At 42.8% G+C, this 27,951-nt stretch overlaps 1 protein-coding gene across 1 annotated transcript; it reads left to right on the top strand.

Annotated features, from left to right (window-relative positions):
- Positions 1-10,446: 10,446 nt before the first annotated feature.
- LOC144694254 (putative E3 ubiquitin-protein ligase RNF144A-A) lies at positions 10,447-27,350 on the top strand. Its single transcript, XM_078564600.1, has 4 exons — positions 10,447-10,531; positions 17,187-17,284; positions 18,590-18,763; positions 26,844-27,350. The coding sequence occupies exons 1-4, from the start codon at positions 10,447-10,449 to the stop codon at positions 27,348-27,350; spliced, it is 864 nt and encodes a 287-aa protein (XP_078420726.1).
- Positions 27,351-27,951: the final 601 nt, after the last annotated feature.

Here is a 27,951-nt window from a genome sequence, read left to right as displayed (position 1 = left end):
ACTCGGTTTATTTGAATTTATACTTTCTTTTGAGAGAGCAAGAGGCATTCAAAAGCCTATGAACAGTGCTTTCCTGACTTTTGCTTGTTATTTTGTTCCTGTGCATCCCAATGGTACCAATATACTGGAAGATCTGACAAACCTATTACTTTCCTTGTGCTGGTTGATGCCAGGGTTTTTAGAAAAAAGGATTCCAGAATTAAGAATCTTGGCATGTTGTGATAAAGTCAAGATTGTAGCCACAACATACCAAGAGACACTATTATTAGACTAAATGACCACAGTGCTGCAAAAATAATGTCTTACTTTGTCACTCTCTCTTTACTAGCATACAGTACAGACTCACAGCTTAGCCTTTGCAAATTTTGAATAAATTCTCAAGCTTTCACAACAAGAAATATCTTAGAGAACCAAGTATTGGCTTCTTCTACTCGGTCTTCAACATTGGCTTCACTTAAAGGACCAACTCGATCATAGAACAATGACAGATGGACTAGGCAGCAGAAAACTGAGAACTGGAGAAACATTTTTTTTGACGGATTGATAGATAAGCAGATATGTAGATACTTAGAAGATAAATGGATAGATTTGTCCAATCCTTACCGTTCAGTTTCAAGCTTGCAGTCAACCCATCTGTCCTCAAACACTTTTCACTTTTGCTTTCTAATTTTTTGAACAGGCTTTGTAATTCACATACAAATGATACATCTGTAGTGAAGCTGAAAAAATTTAGATTTAAGAAAATTAATTCCATTTGCAGTTAAGGAACAGGATAATCTTGAATTTCCCAATGATAAAATCCTTAATCCTTCAAAATTTCTGAATGGTTAACAATCATCTTTTAAATAAAAATAAGTACTTGGCACATAAACAGTGGGGGTAAAATTCCTCTGTTGATAATTTTAGTGGAAAAGTCATGTAAATAAAACAACGGGAAATCCTTTTTAGTATTCAAACTGATTTGCGACATACCTGTTCCATAGAGCACACTAACACTTTATGCCATTTGATGGTAAGGCATAAATGTTCTGTTAATGCAGTAAGCTTCCAGTCCTAGCTAACTTTGGAGTTAACTGATCTGCTGCGATATCAACAGGAACTTCACATTTTTAGCAAAAACAATACACTGGCTAATGCTTTGGCTAGTATTCAGTTGCGGCAATATTCCCCACCCCATGTTTAACATTCAATAACAGGGGTGGCGGTGGTGGTGGGGTAAACAGGCATAATTAGATGCACAGTATAGTTCTCTACCTAACCCAAGAATGTTCTTTATATTCAGAACAACTCTACAATCAAACTTTATTATTTTCTATTTGAGATACAGATCATTCTGAATTTGATTAGCAATCAGTACTGAATAATAAGCTGTTTCAGGTTATAGGCTTGTTGCCATCATATTTCTCCACTGCCATTGTCCCCCACCCCCTCAAACCCAATTCCCTGCTCCATTGTCTGTGGACTGAAAGACTACAGTGTGTCCAAAATGCACTGCACTGCTCCAAGTCCCAGTGCTTATGTATTGATTTCTAGTCTCTCGTGTTCTGCCTGCATCATACAATTGATTCTCAGTTTCTGAATAGGAGTTGACCGAACTTCCCAGTTCTAGATTTTTCTAATTCTGAACATTTACATTTACAGAATAAGAAGTTTTAGTAGGATTAAGTAATCTGAATGCCTACCCGTCAATGGAGGCTTTAACTTCTGGAGTCATGAACCATGTTTGAAGCAATGTATTCAGATAACAAGTGGCTCCCTGATTGACCAGTCCCACAAAATCTGCAAGAATTAAGTTATGGAAATAAAAGGAAAAGTTTATCAGCATCACAACAGTAGCCACTGTGCTTAGTCTTTCTTTACAAGAACCTGCATTTATATGGTGCTCCTCATGTGTCGTGAGACATGTTAAAGTGCTTTACAGTAAGGAAAGAAATACAGAAGACACAGAGTATTGTTAGAAATTAGAAATTTTTAGAAATTAGAAATAGGGTTTGAATGCACACATACATTTAGATATACAAATTTAGCTTGAAACAGACAAAGGAATGGGTTAATCTTAAGTTTGTTTTTACTGGAAATTGTTTGAAGTTGCACTGTCATGGAAATCAAGCTAGAGAAATCACTATTGTTAGATAGGGTTGGCTAGTTTCAACAAAAAGCCATAGCTGGAAGGGGTAACAAGTGATATGAAGCCACGTTAGACTTTTCATTTAACTTTGTTTAACTAAGATGCTTGCTGAAATACATATATCCAGTAGTACGTGGGAACATTAGACATGAATGCAGTGAACAGTAGCCTGATTCAACAGCCTGATAAGGGGTAAGAACAGCTGCATTGAATGGCCATTGTGATTGTTTGTTAGCAGGTCTCAGAGTCTAATTGATAGTGGAATGTTAAGGGAGGATGGAACTGGTCTTGGAAAGACAGCTTGAGAGGTGATAAGGAAAAGATGAGGTAAGAACGAGTGAATATGGCCTTGATATGTGCAAAGGTCTAAAATAGTAATGGCAGGTTAGTGACATCAAGCCAAAGTTTGGTCAAAGAACTCGAAATCTCATAGGGTATTTTGAAATAAAGTAAATATTTATAGGACCTAAAGATCTTGTCAATAATCCATCCAAGCTTCCACCCCTGAAAAGGGGTATAAAGTAAGAGATAAAAACAGAAAGTTCTGAAAAAACGCAGCAGATCTGGCAGCATCTGTGGGGAGAGAAACTGAGTTAATGCTGTGAGTCCAATATGACTCTTTTTTGGAATGGCCTGTACATTAAAACTCCTCTAGCTCTAAAGTAAGAGACTTTGGAAGGGTTCATTGCAGTAGGCAGTGGAAATCAGCCAAAAAAACGTTGTGGGTGACCACATTGACTGCAGCAGTTCAAGAAAGCAGTTGCCACCAACTTCTCAAGGGCAATTAGGACTGGCAATAAATGCTGGGCTAGCCAGCGACACTCACATCCCATGAAAGAATAAAAATAATAAAAAGGGTCTCTGAAGGAAGACTCCAGTCTTCCTGATGAGTTCCAGAAATCAAGAAGACCTGAGCACCGAGAAGAGAAGTGAAAAAAAGAAAGCTATTCATGCACACCTGCCATCCAGCCTGATCTGGACCAGTACTCACTACTTGTCATATGGTTTTCCTGTATAATTAGTAATGTTATATCCCATCTTAAACTCTTATTAAAACTCAACTTCTCACCATATTGGTTATATTGGTTGCACTGGAATCCTGACTGGTTGATTGGATTGTGATAACTCAACTCTCAAGTAACTTTCCAAGTTTAACTCAGTAACTTTCAAGAGTAAAATGCTCACAGTATGGATGAGAGAGAGGGGAATGGTGATGCTACATGGTGGACCTGAAGGAACTGTCAAAGAGAAGGATTTTGAGGAGGTTTTTGAAAGCCAGTGGGAGGTGACATGTTAGAAGAAACTGCGTAAATTCCAAGGGATGGGAGTGCACTGGTTGAATGAATGGTCACCAATGGTAGAGGAAAGCAGGTGAGCATTGAAGGATAGGTGAACTGAGGTTACGAACAGATTTTAAAACAATTTTGCAAATGACATGCAAGAAGTGTTCCTTCACTCACATCCTTACGTGCATTTATTCTACAATGGTAGAAGTGTGTATCTCGTGCAACAGTCATCTCCACCCTTTGTTGGGATGTGGGTTTTACAGCATGTTATTTCACTTCTGAATTAATTTTCAAAGACAAGGAATTCTACAAGAACTGTGGCTTGTGATGCCCCCAAAATCTTTGGCTTCTCACCCCCTGTAAGAAAGAAACATTTCAAATCCTGGGGAGGAATATGACAGAGTGTCAGAGATAGGGATGTTTGAAGGGACGGGCAAGCTCAAATTTATTTTAAAAAATTCTAGTTCTCATTCTGTCACCACACATTAACTGGTACGAAATAATATCAATAAACCATCATGTTCCTCATCCTATTGTAAGTTACATGTTCATCAAAAAACAATTTATGTTCTGAATTCATCTTCGGCGTGTGTCAGATGAAGAATACGCTGACCCCATAACCACACATCATCACTTCCTTTCTCCATCCCAAACATCATTTCAAGGGGGAATTATAGAGTAAACCAGAGGGGATGCAGTAGGAGGCATATAGAGCACAAAGAGAAATAGCCCTTGGAGGGGATGATACAATTGACCAGAAAGGCAGGTTATATTGCCGATGGCTGAAAAGCTTGGGGGTTTATTCCTAAGATCTTTTTTCTGTAAGTATAATGCATTTGGAGGCTATAAAATTCAGCTCCATGGTGCCTTTTTGGTGTTACAAGTGCTGTTTGGCATCCAAAATGGTGTCTGTGGCACTCACAGATATACTAGCCAGACCAGACGCCATTTTAATGAAGATGTTAGCGCACATGATGGAAGGATCTGTTAAGTACACACAGTAAGCAGTTGGTACATTGATCAATATGTAATGCTGAGTTGACACCAGCACTGCCATTTTGGAATTCAATGCTCCAGCTAACACTCTCTCTCAAACATGTACAGCTGAACACTCATTCAGCAGCAAGAAGAAACATCCACCAGTGTGATTTAAAAGGATTATCAACTATTTTTAGGTGAGTTGTTGATGGAATTCTACTGGCTCTTGCTGCAATTGTGGAAGTTTTAGTGGTTTCCAGAGTTGTTTAAAGTTACTGTAGTCTATAGGGAATGGTGTAGCATGTGCTGAAGAACTTCATCGAGACTTAAAGGGTTCTATACAGGCCACTTGCTTCTAGACATGGGTGCAGTAGTTTGCATCCTCTTTGGCCTACAGCATGATTGGGAGAATGAGCAGAGGTGACACAGAGCAGGACAAGCAGCTCAAAGAGGGAGGAGGTGGGGTGATGAGCTCACAGTAGGATGTCCTTTCAACCCAGGGTGTTCAGGAAGCAAATCCCTTACCTCAACCTCGGAAAGGAACGGGGGGAGGTCACACATCTCCTCTTCACTAAGGAGGTGATCACTGAAATTTGGCATCTGCTGCTGCCACAACTACAGCCTCAGAGCAGGGCAAAGATGACATTGCCACTGGTTGTGAAGCTGATTGTGGCTATGATCTTTTATGCATCAGGATCCTTCCAGCCTGGAGCAGACGATATGTACAATATTTCTCAGTCTGCCATCACTGTTACAGAAGGGAGGACACGGAATCTATGAATTCCAAGAGAGATGAATACATTTCATTTTCTTCTGCCAAAGGAAAGCTGGTGGAATGAGCAATTGGCTTCATGAGATTTGCAGCCATCCCCATGGAGCAGAGTGCCATTGATTGCATCTTATTGAAACCTACAAAATTCTTAAGGGGCTTGATGGGGTAGACACTGAGACATTGTTTCCACTGGGTCAGGGAATCTAAAACACCGGGCAGTCTCAGGATAAGGGGCTATTTATTTAGGACTCAGATGAGGAGAAACTGCTTCACTAAAAGGGTTGTGAATCTTTGGAATTTTCTAAGCCAGGGGATTGTGGATGCTCCATCATTGAGTACATATAAGGCTAGGATAGACAGATTTTTGGTCTCTCAGGGCATTAAGGGGTATGGTGAGGAGGCAGGAAAATGGAATTGAAGCCCAAGATCAGCCATGATCATATTGAATGGTGGAGCAGGGTTGACAGGCCATGTGGTCAACTCTTGCTCCTATTTCTAGTGTTTGTGTGACCTGAAGCAAATAACTACTCCACTCGCTCGATATATGCTACCTTTGAGGGTGTATTTCTATCATTTTCTGATTTTATTTTCATATTTTACGCAGCTGTTTATGATAAATTACCTGGTCTTCTTGAACTATGCTCACTGCCAAAACCTCCCAATGCAGCTGTAAAAAAAAAGGGAGGAATTGTAATATCCGTACATACATTAGAAGATGGGAGGGGCAAGTTTCTGTACTGTTGTTTACAAAGTGACTTTAAATTGCTGAAAGAATTAACGGGCAGAATTTTTAGCTCAGTGGGCGGGCACATGCCCGACCGGCTCGAGCATAAAATGATGTGCGTTGATGTCGGGCGATGGTCCTGGCGTCAACACGCATTCACGCAATATTTTGGTCAGCAGGCGCGCGCCAGAGTCGGCAGCGCACCCGCTGACAATTAAAAGTCCTGTTACAGCCATTAAATTGTCAATTGACTGACATTTTTTGCTGCCCCGCCAACCAAGCGGCCTTTGTACTTTTTGGGAAACCTCATCCACAGGTGGGATGAGGTTTCCTAAAGCAAATAAAAATCAAATAAACATTTTAAACCTTAATTAATAACATGTCCCTGCTCATATGTCAGAGTTATAAAAAATTAAAAATGTTATAAAACATGATACCTTATGTGACAGAGTCACATGAGGGGACATGTTTTATAACATTTTTAATTTCTTTATTATTATTTTTTAAACTCTTCGGCCAGGATTTTTCTGTCGGCGAGTGGGGGGGCATAAAATGACGCGCGGTGACATCGGGCGGAACTCCCGACGTCACCGCGCTCCATTTAAATTTTCAGGTAGAAAATTAAATTGAGGCCATTGATAGAGTCATTTAAGTAATTAATGGACCTGCCTGTCATGAGCCAGGATTTTCCCCCCTTTGGGGGGGGGAGTTGAAGAGCGGGCGCACAAAGGCACGTCTCCGATCAGCGCCCCTGATCGGGGGCACGCCGCCATTTTACACAGGTGGGCCAATTAAGGCACACCCAGCGTGACGTCCGCATGGAAGCGATGAGTGCATGCGCACTCATCTCTCTGAGGCAAAGTGCTGCCTCAGGGAGATCAGCTCTACTGTGAAAAATATTAAAAATAGAAAAAAACAAATTCCTTGACATGTCCCCTCATGTCCATAGCTTTTAAAAACACTAATTACATTTTTTAAAACCTACATGAAACCTTATCCCACCCGTGGATGAGGTTTCATACTTTTTCTAATGCCCGCCAGGTTGGACGTTGACAGGTCAGCTGGCACACAATTGATTTTGCTGAGACCCCGCCTACATGAAAATTTAACTGGGGCGCAGTGAAGTCGGGAGCTCCGCCAGATGTCACCGCGCGTCATTTTACGCGCCTGAGAATGGGCCCTGCACCCTCTCGCCGACGTGAAAATCCTGGCCATGAAACCTCATCCACGGGCAGGATGAAATTTCATGAAGGTTTTTTAAAAATTTCAATTAAAGTGTTTTTAAAAGTACAGCCGATCTCCCTGAGGCAGCACTTTGCTCTTTCATCCTCATGCGCGAAAGAGCGCACACTCATTTTCGGGATTCCTCCCCCTCCCCCCTTCCCCTCCCCTTCCCCCCTCACCCCACCCCCCACCCCACCCTTCCTTCTCCCTCCCCTCCATCCCTATCCCTCCTACCCCCCACCCCCTCCCTTCTCCCCACCCTTCCCCTCCCCCCCACCCCAACACCCTTCCCCTCCCCCCCCACCCCATCACCCTTCCCCTCCCCCCCCACCCCACCCCATCACCCTTCCCCCAACCTCCCTCCACCCCACCCCACCCCGCCCCTCCTTCCCCCTCCCCGCCCCGAAGTTGGCGCTCTGCCCGCCCACTCGTCTTACCAATAGCTTTGCCGGTGGCAATGAACCCTTTGCGGGTCAGAGACAGGAACGAGAAAAGCCATTTCCATCCCCCGGAGGCACAGATACTTAAAATAATGATCGGGGCCAGGAATTTGGCCGTTTGTGTAACCTGAGTGACCAACCGCATCATCAATCGCCCCCAAAACGTGCGGAACATTCGCCCTCTTGGATCACAGCAACTGACTTTTAAGAAACGATCTCCTTCATTTTTTTTTTGGAAATATTCGTTACTTCTCGGTTGTAGTGGAACAAAAACCTTTCACTTTCTGTTTCAGTTCCCCGCTCCTTTTTGTGGGCAGTTTTGTTTTCCAGCAATGCCGAAGAGAAACCGGAGTTTAAGTTTCGGTTTACTATAAACATGCCTTCGGGTAAATAACGTGATGGCGGGGAAACTCCTGTCTTTATGGGAAATGATAGCGCATTTTTGGGCGGTTCGCAATGTGTTTTTTTTTTAATTTCACTTTACCGCGCATTCCAGGAGTTGGAACCTCTGCAGTCAGTTATCAGTGATGTTCAGATCCTGTGACAGACTTTGCAACCCAATTCTGGGAAGAGACAATTTTAACCCACCACTCCCAACGTTCAACTTTAAATGCAGCCGCTGTCCTAAGACCTGGGCGAACTTAAAAAGGGGAGAGAAAAAGGTGCTTTTCTTAGACCTTGGCTAATCAGTAGTTTGGGCCCAAATGAAGGAAGAGAAATCCACTCCTAAACTGTGTGACAAGAGAAATTTGTCCAATCGTTAGTCCCACTGTACATCAGGTGAGCAGAGAAAGATGGGAAGGAAAAATTGGGCCAGAATGCAGCAATAAGCTTTCCCAATATAGCCACTTTTTCCAACATTGTCCCAGCTGGTTTCAGGTGAGATAATGGATGAAGATCCAGCCTGATACCCTCTCAAAACTGAAATGTGCTGGTTGCACATTTGACAAAAAGTTTATTGTTTTGATTACATTGCATTAAATATGAAAGATGTATGCCCGCTTTTATGCCGACATTGGTGCAAATGGCCACAAAGCCCCTTCTGGGCTATATTATTCTATGATATAAATCACAACATTCTCATTACTTATTAAAAATGTTTACATTAAATTCTAAATTCTACAACAAGGGAATGCAATTACTTTTTTTATTGAAAATGCTATTATATTTTGAAAACGATTGCTGCTTGGTTGCAGTTTTATGTTGATTAGCAATAATTTCCCTTTGTAATATTATGTAAAAGTAATGTTTTAATGATTGTGCGGAGTAAAAATAAATCAATGTTATTTACTAGAAGTACCCTTGTTCGGATAAATGTATAATTTAGCTATCTGAACATACAATAATTCCTGTAATTTATTGCTTTAATTATACTAATTCAAAATAGAAGTATACGGGAATATATAATAATTTTAGTTACCTGACCAATGAGTGGAATAGGCTTCTCCATGCTCCGGGTAGAGGCGGGAAAAAAAGGATTGTCTGTGTGATACCACGGAGCAATTTGAACACAGGATGAGAATGGGGAACGCTACTTAGTGCAAGTTAGGATACAAGTGGCCGAATTTTGGAAGAGCTCAAGATCATGGACGCTGAAGGTGAGGGCCCTGCTGAGGGATACTCCAATACTTGAGTCTGGAGATAACAAAAACATGAACAAGGGTCACAGTGACAGGTAAACTGAGACAGGGTGGAGACAAGCAAAATTATGAGGAAGAAGTAGGTAGCATCTGTGGAGAGTGGATATGGGTACAGAAGGATAGATAGATTGACCAAACAAGAATATTTAAAGCGGATAAAAGCAAAAAACTGCGGATGCTGGAAATCCAAAACAAAAAAAAACCTGGAAAAACTCAGCACGTCTGACAGCATCTGCGGAGAGGAACACAGTTGACGTTTCGAGTCTGTATGACTCTTCAACAGAACTAAGGAAAAATAGAAAAGAGGTGAAATATAAGCTGGTTTAAGTGGGTGGTGGGACAGGTAGAGCTGGATAGAGGGTCAGTGTTAACCAAATTATTTCATAGACAAAAGGACAAAGAGGTGTTGAAGGTGGTGATATTATCTAAGGAATGTGATAATAAGTGACATTAAGGGTAGAAAGCAGGATGAGCAAGGTACAGGTAGCCCTAGTGGGGGTGGGGTGGGGGGGAAGGGATCGTAATAGGCCAAAAGATAGAGACAAAACAATGGATGGAAATACATTTAAAAATAAGGGAAATAGGTGGGAAAAGAAAAATCTATATAAATTATTGGAAAAAAGGGGGATCAGAAAGGGAGTGGGGATGGAGGAGAGAGTTCATAATCTAAAATTGTTGAACTCAATATTCAGTCCGGAAGGCTGTTAAGTGCCTAGTCGGAAGATGAGGTGCTGTTCCTCCAGTTTGCGTTGAGCTTCACTGGAACAATGCAGCAGGCCAAGGGCGGACATGTGGGCATGAGAGCAGGGTGGAGTGTTGAAATGGCAAGCGACAGGAAGGTCTGGGTCATGCTTGCAGACAGACCGAAGGTGTTCCACAAAGTGGTCACCCGATATGTAAGCTGGCTCGTGTAGGGCAGCTTGCCACATTCCACACACTGCACTTTAAATCATTGCCCTCGCTACCAAAGTACACCGACCTGCAAAAATCAATTTCCAAAGTATAAGAGCTATGTTTCTGGCGAGAAATTCTTTCATGTAAATTATCATTGAGATCAAACTGTAACTAAATTCAAATCGTTATGATTTACCAAACACCAGCCTAACATTGAGATAAAAACAAAAAGCTAAAAGCACATTTTTTCGCTTAATTCACTGTTGGGCGGGGCTTGAATTAGATGTATTTCCTTGCTCAGTTCCAGAGTTCGTTGGAGTGTCTTTCTCATTAAACGTTGGATACGTGTACTAGTACAGGATGACTGATTCTGAGCAGGGCAGTAGCAACTTTGATCCTAAAGACAGTTCTTTGATATTTGTGAATAGAAAGGATGAGATCACAGGTAAGAGAATCTGACGCATTTTCTAAGGGGAAGGTGAGAGGAGAAGCTGCGGGGAACGGGATGGGGTATATCCCGGACCAAAGTTGCTGTCTGTGGGGATAGCCAGGAATTAAAGGCATTTCAGTATGAGGGGAATTTGTAAGGCTGACAAGTCCCACAGTTGGGTGCTGTGTCCTCAAAATGTGATTGGTCGAGAAGTCATTCAGGAGGGTTAGGAATTCGAGTTTTAACCAGAACGTGGTTTGAAGAGAAGTAAAAATGTCGGGGGTTGGGAGGGTGGTGGTGATGTGTAGTTCAAGGGATCGAACGAAAAAGTGAGGCAACATTTGGGAGACAACGGAGTGGGAAATAAACAAAGTAAGAAAAAAAGGCACATGGAAGAGTGGCAGCAATTAACGGAAGAACCAGTCATGTTTTAGTGGACATTTGTTAATGATGCTGTGGTATTAAACTCCATCTTTCCTTTGTCTATTCCACAATATCCCTTTGCAGCTTCATTTGGTCCTCAGGGCTATATTCCGTGCCGCCTATTTTAGTATTGTCTGCAAATTTGGACACCACTCTTTCTAGCCCGATTTATAAATCACTGATGTATGAATCTTGTTGGAGGGGTTGTGGTCTTCACCACAAGGCATGCTTTTCAGGTTACCAACCCTGGCTGAATGTGATTTCATCAGTCCGGCCTACAGGTGATTCCAGACCCACAGCAATGTGATTGATTCTTAAATACCCTCTGAACAAGGGCAAATTAGGGACAAGCAATAAATGCCTAGCCAGCAAGGCTCACATCCCATAAATGGATGAAAAAAGATCTGCTGCCTCCAATCTCCTTGATCAGTCAAATGTATTTTCCTATTGCCAATGCTTTTAGAATAAGTAAGAATATTGAAGAAAATGCCTTGAAGAAGCAGCACAATTATTTTAGTGACCAGCTCTCCACACCCTTGCCCCACCCCCCAACCCCAGTTATTCACAGCATTGTCGGATAAATGTAATGCTAACTCTGGGGACTTCAGTTTGATCCTGGAGGCTTGGTGACTTCATATTTTATCATTGTTTGAGTAGCTGTGAAAGTAATGCTTTTGATAGCTTCACCTTCCCATTAAGCTCTATGAAGAATACATTGTATTTGCATTTCCAGTGTGAGGATCTATATTTGAATTATTGATCATATTATCAGACTATGGGCAAGATTTTCCCATCAGCGAGTTGGGGGGGAGGGGGGGGTGGAGGTGGGGCAGGTGGGGCCCACTCACCAACACCTAAAATGAAGCGCGGTGATGTCGGGCGGAACTCCCGATGTCATTGCGCCCCATTTAAATTTTCAAGTAGGTGGGGGCTCAGCAAAATCAGCTGTGAGTCATTAAACTAATTAATGGACCAGGCCAGGAGCCCTGGCGGGCATTAGAAAAAACATGAAACCTCATCCACGGGCGGGATGAGGTTTCATGTAGGTTTTTAAAAATTTAATTAAAGTTTTTTAAAAAGTTATGGACATGTCTCAAATCATATGACAGTGTTGCATGAGGGGACATGTCAGGGAATTTATTTTCGATTTTTAATATTTTTGACAGTAGAGTCGATCTCCCTGAGTCAGCACTTAGCCTCAGGGAGATGAGTGCGCACTTTCGTGTGCATGCGCTAAAGAGAGCATTCTCAGGTTTAGGGATTTCCCCCCCGTGCGCCGTACAAGGAGTGCACAGCGCTTCCGTGTGGACATCACACTGGGCGGGCCTTAATTGGCCCGCCCACATAAAATGGCAGCGCACCTCTGCGCACCTGCACTTCAACTTTCCCCCCGACAGGGGGAAAATCCTGCCCTATATGAATTCATGCTTTCCAGTAATTAGGTTTGCCAAAAAGACTCTTAACTGCCCTCTGAAATGGCCTAGCAAGCCATTCAGTTTAAGGGCAATTAAGGTTGGGCAACCTTGCACATGAACAGGGGAGAGACCTCATCCTGAGTGAGACACAGCCAGAGGGAGTATGGGTATTTGCAATTTGGTGCACAGTGGGAATTCAGGGCATAGGGGTGCTCTTTGCATTTTTTCTTTGTTATCCAACTTCTTAAATCTTCAGAGAGTGGTCTTACCCTGCTGCAGCAGTAGAGGCTACAAGGGAAAGGAATGACTGATAAGTAGTGGGTAAGGTCAGGTAAGTATTTACCACTTTTATCGCTTATAGTTTAAGGTCTTTTTGTGGTTTATAGTTTGTATATTCTGTAGTAACGAGGATCAGGAAAGAAATGCCCTAGACTAATTGATTTAAAAGGTTTAATTTAAAGGGAAAAGTCATGGCAGGAGAGCTCAAAGCCGTGGTGTGCTCCTCGTGCTCCATGTGGGAAGCTGGGAACATTTCCAGTGCCCGGAACCAGCACATGTGCAGGAAATGTGTTCAGCTGCAGCTCCTGGAAGCTCGGGTTTCAGAGCTGGAACGTCGGCTGGGGACTCTGTGGAGCATCCACGAGTCTGAGAGCATCGTGGATAGCACGTCTAGAGAGGTGGTCACACCGCAGCTGAAGGAATGGGTGACCACCAGGCAGTCCAAGCGAAACAGGCAGGTAGTTCAGGAGTGCCCTGGGGTCCCGCTTGCAAATCAGTATTCCATTTTGGAGGCTGATGAGCATGCTGGTTCCTCCAGGGAGTGCAGACAGAGCCAAGCATCCGGCACCACAAGCAGCCTGTCTGTACAGGCGGGGAGGAAGGGAGGAAGAGCAATAGTGATAGGGTATTCTATAGTCAGGGGGATAGATAAGCGTTACTGTGGCCATCAACGTGACTCCAGGATGGTGTGTTGCCTCCTTGGTGCCAGGGTCCGGGATGTCACTGATCGGCTGCAGGGCATCCTGAAGGGGGAGGGTGATAAAGCAGAGGTCATGGTTTTTGTTGATACCAATGACATAGGTAGAAAGAGGGATGAGGTCTTTCATCAAGAATTCAGGGAGTTAGGCAGTATACTAAAAAGCAAGACCTCTTGGGTTGTAATCTCTGGATTACTCCCAGTGTCACGTGCTGGTGAGCTCAGAAATAGGAGAATATTGCAGATGAATACGTGGCTTAAGAGTTGCTGCAGGAGGGAGGGTTTTAGATTCCTGGATCACTGGGACCGTTTCTGGGGAAGGTGGGACCTGTACAAGCGGGACGGTCTACATTTGAACCAGAGCGGGACTAATATCCTTGCGGGTGGGTTTGCTAGTGCTGTTGGGAGGAGTTTAAACTAATTCGGCAGGGGGAGGGGACACCGAATGTTCACAGAATAGGGACACATCATAATACAGTAAAACAATCAAGTCAGAGGGAGTAGAGCTGCATTAAGTTTCAAGGGAATAAGGCAAGGCTGGATGGTCTCTACTTTAATGCCAGGAGTATTACAGGTAAAACAGATGAGTTGAGGGTGTGGACTGACATGTGGAATTGTGATATAGTAGCCATCACTGAGATGTGGTTGAGGGAGGGGCAGGATTGGCAGCTCAACATTCCGGGATATAGAATCTTCAGGCGAGATAGGGGAAGGGGTAAAAGAGGAGGAGGCATTGAATTATTAGTTAAGGAGTCAGTTATGGCAGTAAGGAGAGATGGTATCTTGGAGGGGGCATCGAATGAAGCTTTGTGGGTAGAGCTTAGGAATAAAAAAGGGGCAGCCACATTGCTAGATGTTTATTATAGAACCCCAGATAGTCAGCAGGAAATTGAGGAGCAAATATGTGCACAATTTGCGGAGGTGTGTAAAAACAATAACAATAGGGTAATTATATTAGGTGATTTCAACTTTCCCAACATTAAGTGGGATAGACATAGTGTTAAGGGCTTGGATGGAATGGATTTCTTCAAATGTGTACAGGAGAAATTTTTAGGTCAATATGTAGAGGGTCCAACAAGGGATGGCGCTATGCTGGACCTAATTCTGGGGAATGAAGCCAGTTAGGTGGCTGAGGTGGTGGTGGAGCATTTTAGTGATAGCGACCACAACATGGTACAATTTAAGTTTGTTATGGACAAAGAAATAGACAAGTTGCAAAAAAATGTTTTGGATTGGGGGAGAGTGGATTTTAGTAAAATAAGGCAGGATCTGGCCAAGGTAGAGTGGGAACAGTTACTTGTGGGGAAATCTACAAAGGAGCAATGGGGGGCGTTCAAAAAGGAAATGGGGAAGGTACAGGATCAACATGTTCCCTCTAGAGTGATAGGAAGGAGTAACAAGCCCAGAGAACCATGGATGACCAGAGATATTCAGGACACGATGAGAAGGAAAAGAGAGGCTTTTGGCAGGTACTAGGGAAGCAAGTCAGCGGAGGCATTAGTGGAGTACAGAAAGTGCAGGGTTGAGCTTAAGAAAGCAATTAGGAGAGCAAAGAGGGGATATGAGAAAGCTCTGGCTGGTATAAGTAGGGAAACTCCCAAGACATTCTATAAGTATATCAATGGGACCAAGGGGACAATCTATGGGTGGAGCCAGAGGACATCGGTAGAGTGTTGAACGAATACTTCACATCCGTCTTCACCCAAGAGAATGGGGATGAAGGTATCGAACTCAGGGAGAGAGACTGCGAGGTTCTTAAGTCAATTGATATAGGGAGTGACAAGGTATTGGAGGTTTTGGCAGGCTTAAAAGTGGACAAATCTCCAGGTCCTAATGATTTGTGTCCCAGACTGCTGAGGAAGGCAAGGGGGGAGATCGCAGGGGCTCTGACCCAAACTTTTAATTCCTCTCTGGCCATGGGGGAGGTGCCAGAGGACTGGAGAACAGCTAATGTGGTTCCGCTATTTACAAAGGGTTATAGAGATAAGCCAGGGAACTACAGGCCAGTGAGTCTCACGTCAGTGGTAGGGAAACTATTGGAGAAAATTCTGAAGGAGAGAATCTATCTCCACTTGGAGAGGCAAGGTTAGATCGGGGATAGTCAGAATGACTTTGTCAGACGGAGGTTATGCCCAACAAATTTGACTGAATTTTTTGAAGAGGTGACCAGGTGTGTAGATGAGGGTAGTGCAGTTGATGTAGTTTATATGGATTTCAGCAAAGCCTTTGACAAGGTCCCACATGGGAGACTTATAAGGAAGGCAAATGCACTAGGGATACAGGGTAATTTGATAAGGTGGATTCAAAATTGGCTTAGTTGTTGGAGACAGAGGGTGATGACAGAAGAATGCTTTAGTGACTGGAAGCCAGTGTCCAGTGGCGTTCCACAGGGATCTGTGCTGGGTCCCCTATTATTCGTCATTTATATAAACGACATAGATGACTATGTGGGGGGTAGGATTAGTAAGTTTGTGGATGATACAAAGATTGGCTGGGTGGTTAACAGTGAGGTTGAGTGTCTTGGGCTACAGGAAGATATAGACTGGATGGTCAAATGGGCAGATAAGTGGCAGGTGGAATTTAACTCTGAAAAGTGTGAGGTGATACACTTTGGAAGGAGTAATTTGACAAGGAAGTATTCAATGAACGGCATGACACTAGGAAGTTCTGAGGAACAAAGGGACCTTGGCGTGTGTGTCCATAGATCTCTGAAGGTGGAGGGGAATGTTAATGGGGTGGTGAAAAAGGCATATGGGACACTTGCCTTTATCAATCGAGGCATAGATTACAGAAGCAGGGAGATCATGTTGGAGTTATATAGAACCTTAGCGAGGCCACAGCTGGAATACTGTGTGCAGTTCTGGTCGCCACATTATAGAAAGGATGTGATTGCACTGGGGGAGGTGCAGAGGAGATTCACCAGGATGTTGCCTGGGATGAAACATTTAAGTTATGAAGAGAAGTTGGATAGACTTGGGTTGTTTTTGTTGGAGCAGTGAAGACTGAGGGGTGACCTGATCGAGATGTACAAGATTATGAGGGGCATGGACAGGGTGGATAGGGATCATCTGTTCCCCTTAGTTGAAGGGGCAGTCACAAGAGTACATAAGTTCAAGGTGAGGGGCAGGAGGTTTAGGGGGGATGTGAGGAAAAACTTGTTTACCCAGAGGGTGGTGACAGTCTGGAATGCGCTGCCTGGGAGGGTGGTGGAGGCGGGTTGCCTCACATCCTTTAAAAAGTACCTGGATGAGCACTTGGCACGTCATAACATTCAAGGCTATGGGCCAAGTGCTGGTAAATCGTATTCGGTAGGTAGGTCAGGTGTTTCTCATGTGTCAATGCAGACTCGATGGGCCAAAGGGCCTCTTCTGCACTATGTGGTTCTGTGAACCATTTCTGGCCTTACCAGTGATACCCACATCCCATGAAAGAATTCAGAAAAAAACATTCTATGATTCTAATTGTGACTATTTTCACAAGAACAGGGAAGTTAAATCCTGTGACAATTTACATCCATTCTGTGGCAATCAATGGCAATATGCAATGTAAATAGCTTGTAACACAATGCTTTCATATCTGAGGATGCATGTGCCTCAAAGGTTACTATAAGTTGCAGCTAGACTGTGTGCAGATTTGCAATGAGTTCGTCGTAAATATGGGACTATTTACCAAGTATCAGACAACATTTTGTGTTGTACATTTTCACAAATCCTTATAAATTCTGGAATAGGTTTAAGTTCCATAGAATGAAAGCATTAATATAGCCATAAATATTTTTGCTGTAAAAATGCAGGTTTTTTCATTTGTAGGGCAATCCTGTTAAAGATTGCTGGTAAGTGAAATGTGTCTATTTTAGGAGATGTTGATCCAAACATACTGAGAGTGGAAATGTCCTGTGGCCATGCTGTGGACCCCAAATCACTCACTGCCTGGTGTCGAAGCCTGATGGATCAGGTCAGAGTGACAGTGTTGCACACATTTTCCTGATTATTTTATATTTGCTTTTTCTATCAGTATATGTCATATTTTATGGTCTGGTTTAATTGTATTCAACCCTAAATATAAGAAACCATGTTCACATGCTTATTCTTCAGATAGTGCCTTCCAGTGTTATCTCAAGCTTAAAGTTTCCCCAACTACTTCATGGGCAGAATTTCACCCATGCCAAGCGGGCTCGGCGGGGGCAGTCGGGAAGCCGACCGCTGTCCGCGATCGAAGCTGGAAGGCGATCTCACGCTGGGAGCGCCAATTAAAGACCGCCCAGCATGAAACGCGAGCAGCAGCGCTGCCTGTGTGGGGTCGTCGGGGGGAGGAGGGTGAGACGGGCGACTTTCACGAATTTGCCGCTTCGTAATGCCCCTGAGACACAGAGCTGCCTCAGGGAGAGGAGGAGTTATCGAAAAAAATAACAAAGAAAATCAAAATGTACAGAGCTGCCTCAGGGAGAGGAGTTTTCAGAAAAATAAATAAAGGCACATAGAGTGTTATGAAACATGTCCCCTCATGTGACTCTGTGACTTTAATGTTATTCATTAAATTTTAAAATTTTTATTTTATTTTTAATAGCTGTTGGAAACTTCATTCTGTCCGTGGATGAGGTTTCCTAAAAAGTGCAGAGACCATTTGGCCTTTTCGCCTGCCCACCCAACCGTAAGGTTGGACAGGCAGCGAAAAACGCAAGTTAATTACCACTTTAAAGGCCTTATCAGGCCTTTTAATTTTCGGCGGGCACGCTGCTAATTCCACCGCGTGCGCCCGTCGACCAAAATATCATGCAACTGCGTGTTGACGTCAGGTTGCTCGCCCGACATCAACACGTGTCATTTCACGCTCAAGCGGGTAAGGCGCCTGCCCGCCCGCTAAGGTGAAAATTCTGCCCCAAATGTAGAATTTTGCCCTTTTGGGTGGGTTCGGTGGGGCAGTCCGTGATCGGGGCCAGACCGTGATTTCGTGCTGGTGGGCCCAGCGTGAAACGCGAGCAGCAGTGTTCAGCGCTGCCTATGAGGGCAGGGGAGGAGGGCAAAAGCAAACTTCACACATGCATGCTTGAAAATCACCCTGAGGCTGCCTCAGGATCTCTCATAGAGTCCTCACCCCCAGCCTTATATGAACAGTTCCAAGGTGAATGGTTCTTGACATTGAGCCCCAATAATGTTACCATCCACCTCCACCCCCTTCGCAACACACATTTCCTTTGCCATTTAGAGTAAGTTTTGTTTTAAACAATACTTTATAGCACAATTTTAATTCCTATTCCAGGGTCATTTCACATTCCACTGCCCTGCTGTAAGGGAAAACACTATGCAGATGTGTCACAAGGCATGGTCCTACGTGGAAGTTCGCAGACATGCACTGTTGAATGATGAGGAACAACAATATTTTGAAGAAAAGGTTTCCATGCTCGCTGCTGCACAGTACTGTGAATACAAATGGGTAAACAAACCTCTCATGTTTAGTATTTAGAGCTAGGAATCGATGTCAGATTATTTTTCTCAGCCATCCATTGAAATACAAAATAATGGGTTAATCTTCTATCATGCATTTGTATACATAATTTATTAAAAATCATCCATCTGCCTATATTATATTAAGTTCTCTTTATACTGAAGATTTTTGGATTAGAATGTGCAAATATGCAATTTAGTTAACAGGGAATGAAAACAATAGTGGCGTATACATGGTAGTAGAACTCATTTGTTTGCTACAATATTTAGTAATTTACTAAATATGCCACAGGAACCTGGCAGCCTCTGGGGATGCCCACATTTTGGCAAATTTTGTGGATGGGCATACAGGTCAAGTTAGGAGAGCTTGGAAATGGAAATGTCTACAGTTTATCCACTGATATCAAGAAATACCTTAATAATTAAAGTGAGCTATAGATTGGTTCAGATCGAATGAAAAGCTTCACTTGCATCTTAATAATAACAAAGGAACTTGCAGAAAAAAAACATTTGCAGGTGTAACCTGGTTTTTAGAGTATTTATGTGTGCAGAATAGGCACCATGCTCTGAGCTCCTGATCACATGAATGCAAACGAGATCCCAGATTTGTCCCACTTATTAATTAAAATGAAATAGGCTGCCAAGTCTATTGGTGCTGGTCATTAGCGGTTCACCGACTGATGACACCAATATAGTGCATTGCCGATGATTAAAGGAGAGATCCATGTTGACTGGTGACAACTGTAGGTGAAGACTGTAGGTACCTCACCACCGCCTTCTCAAGGGCAACTAGAGATGGGCAATAAATGCTGGCCCAGCCAGTGAAGCCCACATCTTGTGAATGAATATGAAAAAAAGATTGTGGACAATGACAGAGACAGGAGAAGCTGCAAAGATTTTCTGACATGGTGCTGGAGATATTGGTGGGGGAGATTGACAGAATGAGGGACATCTTCTATCCTCCAAACAGCAGGATGATTTCCACACAAGCTGCTTGACACAAAAAGGGCAGAGGTGATAGAGCGCATAAGTGTCAAAAATATTGACCCTGCAGTGGAAGAAGACAGTGGAGTAGTGATAATGTCATTGAATTAATGATCCAGAGACCCAGGCAAATGCTCAAGGGGCATGGGTTCAAATCCCATCATGGCAACTGGTGGAATTTAAATTCAGTGAGATTTTTTAAAAATCTGGAATTGAAAGCTAGTCTCAATAATGGTGACCATTACTGAATGGTGAAGCTATCATCAATTGCCATAAAAACCCATTTGGTTCACTAATGTCTCTTCAGAGAAGGAAATCTGCCATTCTTGCCCAGCCTGACCTACATGTGACTCCAGCTCCACAGCAATGCAGTTGGCTCTTAACTGTCTTCTGAAATGGCCTAGCAAGTCATTCAGTTGAAGAGTAATTAGGGATGGGTAACAAATGCCCTGGTGCCCACATTCCATGAAAGAATTTTTAAAAGTTCAATGATCTCACAAGAATAGCTAAAATAAGTCTCCTAACTCATATCTCTTCCATGGTGACCAAGGAAGGAGCTTGCACCAATCTGCATATCCTTCTAACACACACCAATGGCAGGTGGTAAGAATGGGAGGGATTCCTAGCCAGCTATTTGATAGAAAGAAAGTTGGAGCCTCTACCATCACTATCATAGCTCTTGCCTACAACATGTATGTAAAAGTGCATGCTGCCGCAGCAACTTGGACTAGGACTGAGTGTGTGCAGTTGTTGGGTAAGAAAGTCTAAATTTTTATTTTGTACAAACTTAATTTACTTTGTAGTTGGCATTAAACTGAAATCTACAGCTTAAATTCTGTAGTTGCCAGCCTTAAGCAGGGCTTTTTCAAGGGTTCCAGTGAAAAAACAGCTTAATTAAGAAGCAGCTGAAACTGGATCCTCATTAAGTGAATCAGATAGGCCTTTTGTGTTAGGAGCATAGGAGAGAGGAACGTAGGTTTACAAAGCAAAAGGATATGGCAGCATTTCAGGCAGCTATATAAGTAATGATACCCACAGTGTGACAGGAAGGGACAGAGTGTGCAAACATAAAAAAATGAGCAGCAAAAAGGGTCAAAGGGGGGAAAAATGGTAAAAAGGCAAAATTAATGGCTCTTTATTTAAATGCATGTAGTATGCGGAACAAAATAAATGAATTAACGGCACAAATAGAGGTTAATGGGTATGATCTTATAGCCATTACGGAGACATGGTTACAAAGCTGGGAACTAAATATTCAAGGGTATCTGACATTTCGAAAGGACAGGCAGGAAGAAAAGGGTGGTAGGGTAGCTTTGTTAGTATAAGATGGAAGAAGTATGATAGCAAGAAATGATCTTGGATCGGAAGATGTAGAATCCATATGGGTGGATATAAGAAATAACAAGGGGAAGAAGACACTGGTGGAGTAGGCCCCCTAACAGTAGCTATAATGTAGGATAGAGAAAAAATCAGGAGATAATGAGGGCATGTAAAAAAGGCAGTACATTAATCATGGGTGACTTTAATCTTCATGTAGAGTGGGAAAATCAAATTGGCAGAGGTAACCATGTGCAAGAATTTATAGGGGAGAAATTTTGGCTTGGCAGGCAGGCACACGCCCGACCCGCTTGAGCGTGAAATGATGTGCATCGACGTTGGCCGAGTGTGCTGACATCAATGCACAGTTGCGCAATAGTTTGGTCGGCAGGTGTGCACCAGAGTCGTCAGTGCACCCGCCAACAATTAAAAGGCTTGTTCAGGCCATTAAATAGTCAATTAAATTAAATTTTTCACTGCCCGTCCAACCTAACATCTAGCGGGCAGGCGAAAAAGCCAAACAGCCTTTGAATTTTTTTGGCAACCTCGTCCACGGGTGGGATGAGGTTTCCAAAAGCAAATAATAATAAAATAAAAGTTTTAAAATTTAATTAATAACATTTCCCTGCTCATGTGACAGAGGCACATGAGGGGCCATGTTTTATTACATTTTTATTTTTTTCACTTTCTTCTTTAAAAATGCTTCATCTCCCTGAGGCAGCTCTGTGCCTCAGGGAGATTATGCAGCGCTCACTTGCATGCATGCGTGAAGTTCTCACTCAGCCTGCTCACCCTCCTCCCCTTGCCCGCACAGGCAGTGCCCGCCAGCATGAAATCGCAGTCCGGTCCTGATCACGGGCGGCGGGCAGCTTCCTGACTGCGCCCATCTGCCCCCGCTGAGCCTGCCCACCAAGGGCAAAATTCTGCCCATAGAGTGTATTTGGGACAGTTTCCTAGAACAGTATGTTGTGGATCCAACCAGGGATCAGGTTATTTTGGATCTGGTAATGTGTAAGGAGGCAGGTTTAATAAATGATCCCAGAGTAGCAGATCCCCCAGAAAAGAGTGACCATAAGATGGTAGAATTTTGCATTCAGTTTGAGGGTGAGAAACTTGGGTCGGAAACAACTGTGCTAAACTTAAATAAGGGTAATTACAAAGGAATGAGGGCAGAGTTGGCTAGAGTGGACTGGGAAAGGGGTTTAGCAGAAAAGACGTATGATGAACAATAGCAGACGTTTAAGAAAATAGTTCATGGCTCACAACAAAGATATATCCCAGTAAGGAAGAAGGATTCTAGGAAGGAGGTAACCAACTATGTTTAACCAAGAAGTTAAGGATAGTATCAAACTGAAAGGAAAAAACATACAATGAGGCAAAGATTAGTGGTAAACCAGAGGATTGGGAAAGTTTTAAAAAACAACAAAAGATGGCCAAAAAAATAATGAGGAAGATAATAAACTTTGAGGGTAAACTAGCAAGTAATATAAAAATGGATAATAAGAGCTTATTTAAATACATAAAAAGGAAGAGCGAGGCCAAAGTGAACATAGGCCCCTTAGAGAATGAGTGGGGAAATAATAATGGGGAACCAGGAAATGGCAGAGGAGTTGAATAAATATTTTGCATCAGTCTTTATGGTAGAAGACACTAATAGCATTCCAAAAATACTAAATAATCAAGGGACAAAAGTGGGGGAGGAAATAAATACAGTAAACATCACTAGAGAAAAAGTACTAGGGAAACTAATGGGGCTAAAGGTCAATAAGTCCTCCAGACCTGATGGGTTGGATCCAAGGATATTAAAGGAAGTAGCTACAGAGATAATGGATGCACTGGTAGTAATCTTCCAAGAATCCTTAGGTTCTGGAAAAGTCCGAGAGGATTGGAAAACTGCCATTGTAACACCCTCTTTCAAAAAGGGAGGAAGAAAAAACGGGTAACTATAGGCCAGTTAGCTTAATATCTGTCATTGGGAAAATATTAGAGTCTATTATAAAGGATGTAATAGCAGAGCATTTAGAAATACATAAAATAATCAAGCAGAGTCAGCATGGCTTCATGAAGGGGAAATCATGTCTGACAAATTTATTACAATTCTTTGAGGAGGTAACAAGCAGGATAGATAAAGAGAAACCAGTAGATGTAATATATTTGTACTTCCAAAAGGCGTTCGACAGGGTACCGCACATAAGGCTACTTAATCAGGTAAGACCCCGAGGTGTTGGGGTTAGAGGATTGGCAAACTAATAAACGACAGAGAGTTGGGATAAGGGGAGCATTTTCAGGATGGCAACCTGTAACTAGTGGAGTGCTGCAGGGATCAGTGCTGGGGCCACAATTATTTACAATATATATTCATGATTTGGATGAGGGAAGTAAATGTACTATTGCCAAGTTTGCGGATGACACAAAATAGGTGGGAATGCAAGTGTTGAGGATGACACACAGACTCTCCAGAGGGATATAGACAGGTTAAGTGAGTGGGAAAAAACTTGGCAGATGGAATATAATGTGGGAAAATGTGAGGGAATGCACTTTGGCAGGAAGAATAGAGGAGCTGAATATTATTTAAATGGAGAAAGGCTGCAGCACAGAGGCATTTGGGGTCCTCATGCATGAATCACAAAAAGCTAACATAGAAGTTCAGCAGGTAATAGGGAAGGCAAGTGGAATATTTACCTTTATTTCAAAGGGAATGGAATATAAAAATGGGAAAGGAGTCTTGCTAAAATTATACAAGGCACTAGTTAGACCACACCTAGAATACTGTGAACAGTTTTGGTCCCCTTATCTAAGGAAAGATATACTGGCATTGGAGGCAGTCCAGAAATGATTCACTAGGTTGATTCCGGGTATGGAGGGATTTTCTTATGAAAAAAAAATTTTTCTTGTGAGAGGTTGAGTAGATTGGACCTATTCTCATTGAAGTCTAGAAGAATGGGAGATGACCTTATTGAAACATATAAGATTATTAGAGGGCTTGACAGGGTAGATGCTGAGAGGTTATTTCCCCTTGTGGGAGAGTCTAGGACCAGAGGGCATAATCTGAGTAGGGGATTGCCCATTTATATCAGAGATGAGGAGGAATTTCTTCTCTCAGAGAGTGGTGAATCTGTGGAATTCTTTACCGCAGAGGGCTATAGAGGTTGGGTCATTAAGTATATTCAAGGCTGAGATAGACAGATTTTTAATCAGTAAGGGAATCGAGGGTTATGGGGAAAAGGCAGGAAAGTAGAATTGAGGATTATCAGATCAGCCATGACTTCATTGAATGGTAGAGCAGACACGATGGGCCGAATGGCCTACTTCTGCTCCTACGTCTTATGGATTTCCTGAGTGAACTGTAATACACAACCACCAACTTATATTAAGTTAACCACTGCTGGGCTTGCACTACTGTTATCTTAGTTCCTGCAACTATTCCTTCCCTAATGTTCTCTTCTCCAATCACTGCTCCACGTTTCAGTCCACCTCCATCTATCCCTACTGCAATATTCTGCACCTGCCACTTTCCTCACAATTACTTCACTCACCTCCTCATATCCTTAGCCTCTTCCTTACACCAGCAAAAACATTCTACACTGACACATTTCTTTCCTTATTGCAAGGCCAGCTCACATGTAATACCAAAGAGCAGTTAGCCACAACAGGAGGGCCATGCTTCACCCATGTACTGTTCCCAATTGAAGAGCAGGCAATAGATATAATGGTAGGGTCACATCAAGAGTGTGGTGTCTGGTTAGGCTAGAGGTCAAGCCTATTAGGGTTTTATATTATCTTTCCTTCCTTTCCTTCTCACTGAAATCTTGCCTTTACACACAGTACATGACAAAGTGCTGCTGTTTTCAGAAGAAGCCACTCATCTTTCTCTGCTTCTCCATGCCAGTAAATGATAACTTTTGTTCCAATTCTACTATTCCAGGTACAGAAGCTCCTCACAAATCTCAGGCAGCAGAAAAATAGGAAAATGGCAACACTGAACAACTGGAAGTATCACTCGATGTTACACTTGTAGACGCTAATTCAGGGACTGCTGTCACGTGTAGTTCAGACCTTGGACTAGAGGGGTCTGCATGTAGAAATGTATCCAGTAGGAGGGAGCAGGAAAAAGCACAGGGGAAAGGGCTTGCCGGAGGGCGAATGTGCATCCTGCCCCGGTTGCACAGGGTGTGGATGAAAACGCTGAGAGTGCAACATACATCACAAGCTTAATGGCAATCCACTTGAAGCCTCTAAGTGCACTGGGTCGTCTGCCAGCAAATATGCCCATAATGTCAGAGAACATGGAAAAGTAGCTCCAACTTGTGTGTTGTCTCCATTTATGGCATTGTGATATGGAACAAGTGGTCAGCTCCATGAGCACTGTGGGGGATCCATAGTGATGGGGCCACTGGTGACAGATTTGGCAGCTTTGATGTAAGATCTGTCTGATGCCATCTTAGATCTGGGCTCCAGGATCTTCTCTAGGTTACAAAGCCCGAAGGAGATCATGGACAGGGGCTCTGAGAGCCTCCAGGACATCAGCACTCGGTTCTTGTACGGCTTTCAACCTGCATCCTCTACCACCTTGAAAGACAAGGGTAGCAGATGCATGAGAAAACCACCATCTGCAAGTTATCCTCCAAGTCACGCACCATCATGACTTGGAATTATGTCACAGTTCCTTCACTCTTGATATATTAAAATCCTGGAACTCCTTCCTACATTGTGGGTCTACCCTTCGCACATGTACTTCAGCAGTTCAAGATGGTGGTTCACCATCACCTTCTCAAGGGCAGTTATGGATGCCCAACAAATACTGGCCTTCCCAGTGATGCTCACACCCCATGAATGAATAAAAAAATTTGAGCTGTTGCCTGTGTTGCCAAAGTATTTGAACATTGAGCAAGTGGAAGCCCTTCCTCTTGAGAAACAGTGGTGGTTGCCGTTGAGGAATGTTGTCTCATGAAGAGGTCCAGAGGCTTGTATGTCTGAACAATAACTATTTATTATCAAATATAACTACATACATGTATATGGGATTCAGTCCTAGCCATGAGCTATCTCCATGTGGACTTCTCCCAGATTACTGCTGCACAACTACATCTACAGTCTTGTATCTCGCTTTACATAATCATGTGGGCGGTACTGTTTCTACAGTCCCACATTAACCCTTTCAGTCCTGAACACCCTAATACTACAAGGGGCACAAAGGACATTGTGTGTGTAGTCTATGATGCCCGAGACCTGAAGAAACCCAGTAAAATGGATAAATCCCAGTGCTTTTTCTTCCTGCTTGTTACCCTCCTTGATGAAGCTAATAAACTCCTTGCAGACAGTGTTCAGTGACTTGTTGGATTGTTGAGTGCACAGAAAACTAACTGAAGTTACTGATGTTGCCAGAAGCAGTTTAGAAAGAGCCAAGGGCTTAAAGATGTAGAACCACAGTGATTTTCACTACTATAGGCAATGCAATGCATGCCCTGGGATTGGGCGACAAGTCTTGCCCCTACAGGTAAATAGGTAAGTAACATTTTCCTTTGAAATACAGTTGTCTTACTGCTCTTCTCAGTAATCCCATCATGTCAGTAGTGTGACATATGCAGTCGTGCATGGCCTGGACAGTGTATGAGCTGGGAGACATCGCTTAGCCAGGGTTTTGTAGTTTTCTGGAAATACATTTAAAGTATACTATGAAAGAAAAATAATAGGTACTTAAAATTCTTATGTTTTCAACGTTCTTTCTGTCTCAATATTTACTTAATTATTTTGTGTTTTTTTTAAAGTGCCCTGGATGTGGAAGTTGTGTTGAACGGAAAGATCTGACAAACCTATCTGTGAAATGTATAATCTGTACAGCTGAGAAAGGAAAGTGTTATGAATTCTGCTGGCAATGTATGAAGGAATGGAAAGGCCAAGCACCACGCTCTGATCGATGTAACAATGATAGGTGCACCAATCTACAGCTGGAAGCCCTACAAAACAGTGACACAAAGGCTTTAAACTGTGACATTCAGAACTGTCCCAAAATTCGTGCGTGTCCTACATGCGGGGTGCTCATAGAGCATAAAGAAATGTGCAAATATATGGTATGCACTAGATGTCATGTAGAATTTTGCTTTGCGTGCCTTCAGACTAAAGAAATTTGTATCAAAACATCTAGATATTTTGGCGCTTGTGCGAAACCTGTGGCTCCAAAGCAAACAAGTATTCCTGTGTGGAATCGTGCTTCAAATTCAGATTCTGCAAATGTTTCAGGTGAGGCTGAATTAGCCCAGTGTACAATTATTTAAGCAAATAATCAGAGTCCTAGATTGGCCTCTTCATATTTTAGTGCAATCATATAATTCATAATACATGTCATTTATTATTGCTGATGTAGGACATAATCTTCCACCTTTGAAAGGTTGCCCAATGGTTTGGACACACGAATTATGAGAAATAATGAGAGCACACTCCAAAAACCTGAATTAAATATTAAGCTTTATTAGATTAGACATAAAATGCAAAATTCTATTCTACTATGGACTATGTAGCATTAACAATAAATGTTCTAAGCAGATTCAAAGGAAAACCATAGAGCTTACACCAACAGTGTCTCTCACAGATATGTTTCAGAGTTCAAACTCCTATTGATTGTGGATCTAGCAACTGTATCAACAGAAGCAGGCTGAATAGATAGTCAGATATTTTTTTGCCAGATGGCCTCATTATGAATGTTTGGCTGAGTCCCAGGACTCACTAATGGATTTAGTCCATAAGGGGGTTGTTTACACTGTTGAAAAGGAGACCTCCAGCTTTGTCTGACTGACAGTTATATGAGCTTTGTCCCCACCGGTATAAACTCCCCCAGCGCCACCTTTTTTTTTTGTGACCTTCGAGTACGATGAAATA

The sequence above is a fragment of the Cetorhinus maximus genome, chromosome 19 (genome assembly GCF_964194155.1).
Source record: "Cetorhinus maximus chromosome 19, sCetMax3.hap1.1, whole genome shotgun sequence".
NCBI classification, from domain to species: Eukaryota; Metazoa; Chordata; class Chondrichthyes; order Lamniformes; family Cetorhinidae; genus Cetorhinus; species Cetorhinus maximus.
This window is presented reverse-complemented; position numbering and strand designations above follow the sequence as displayed.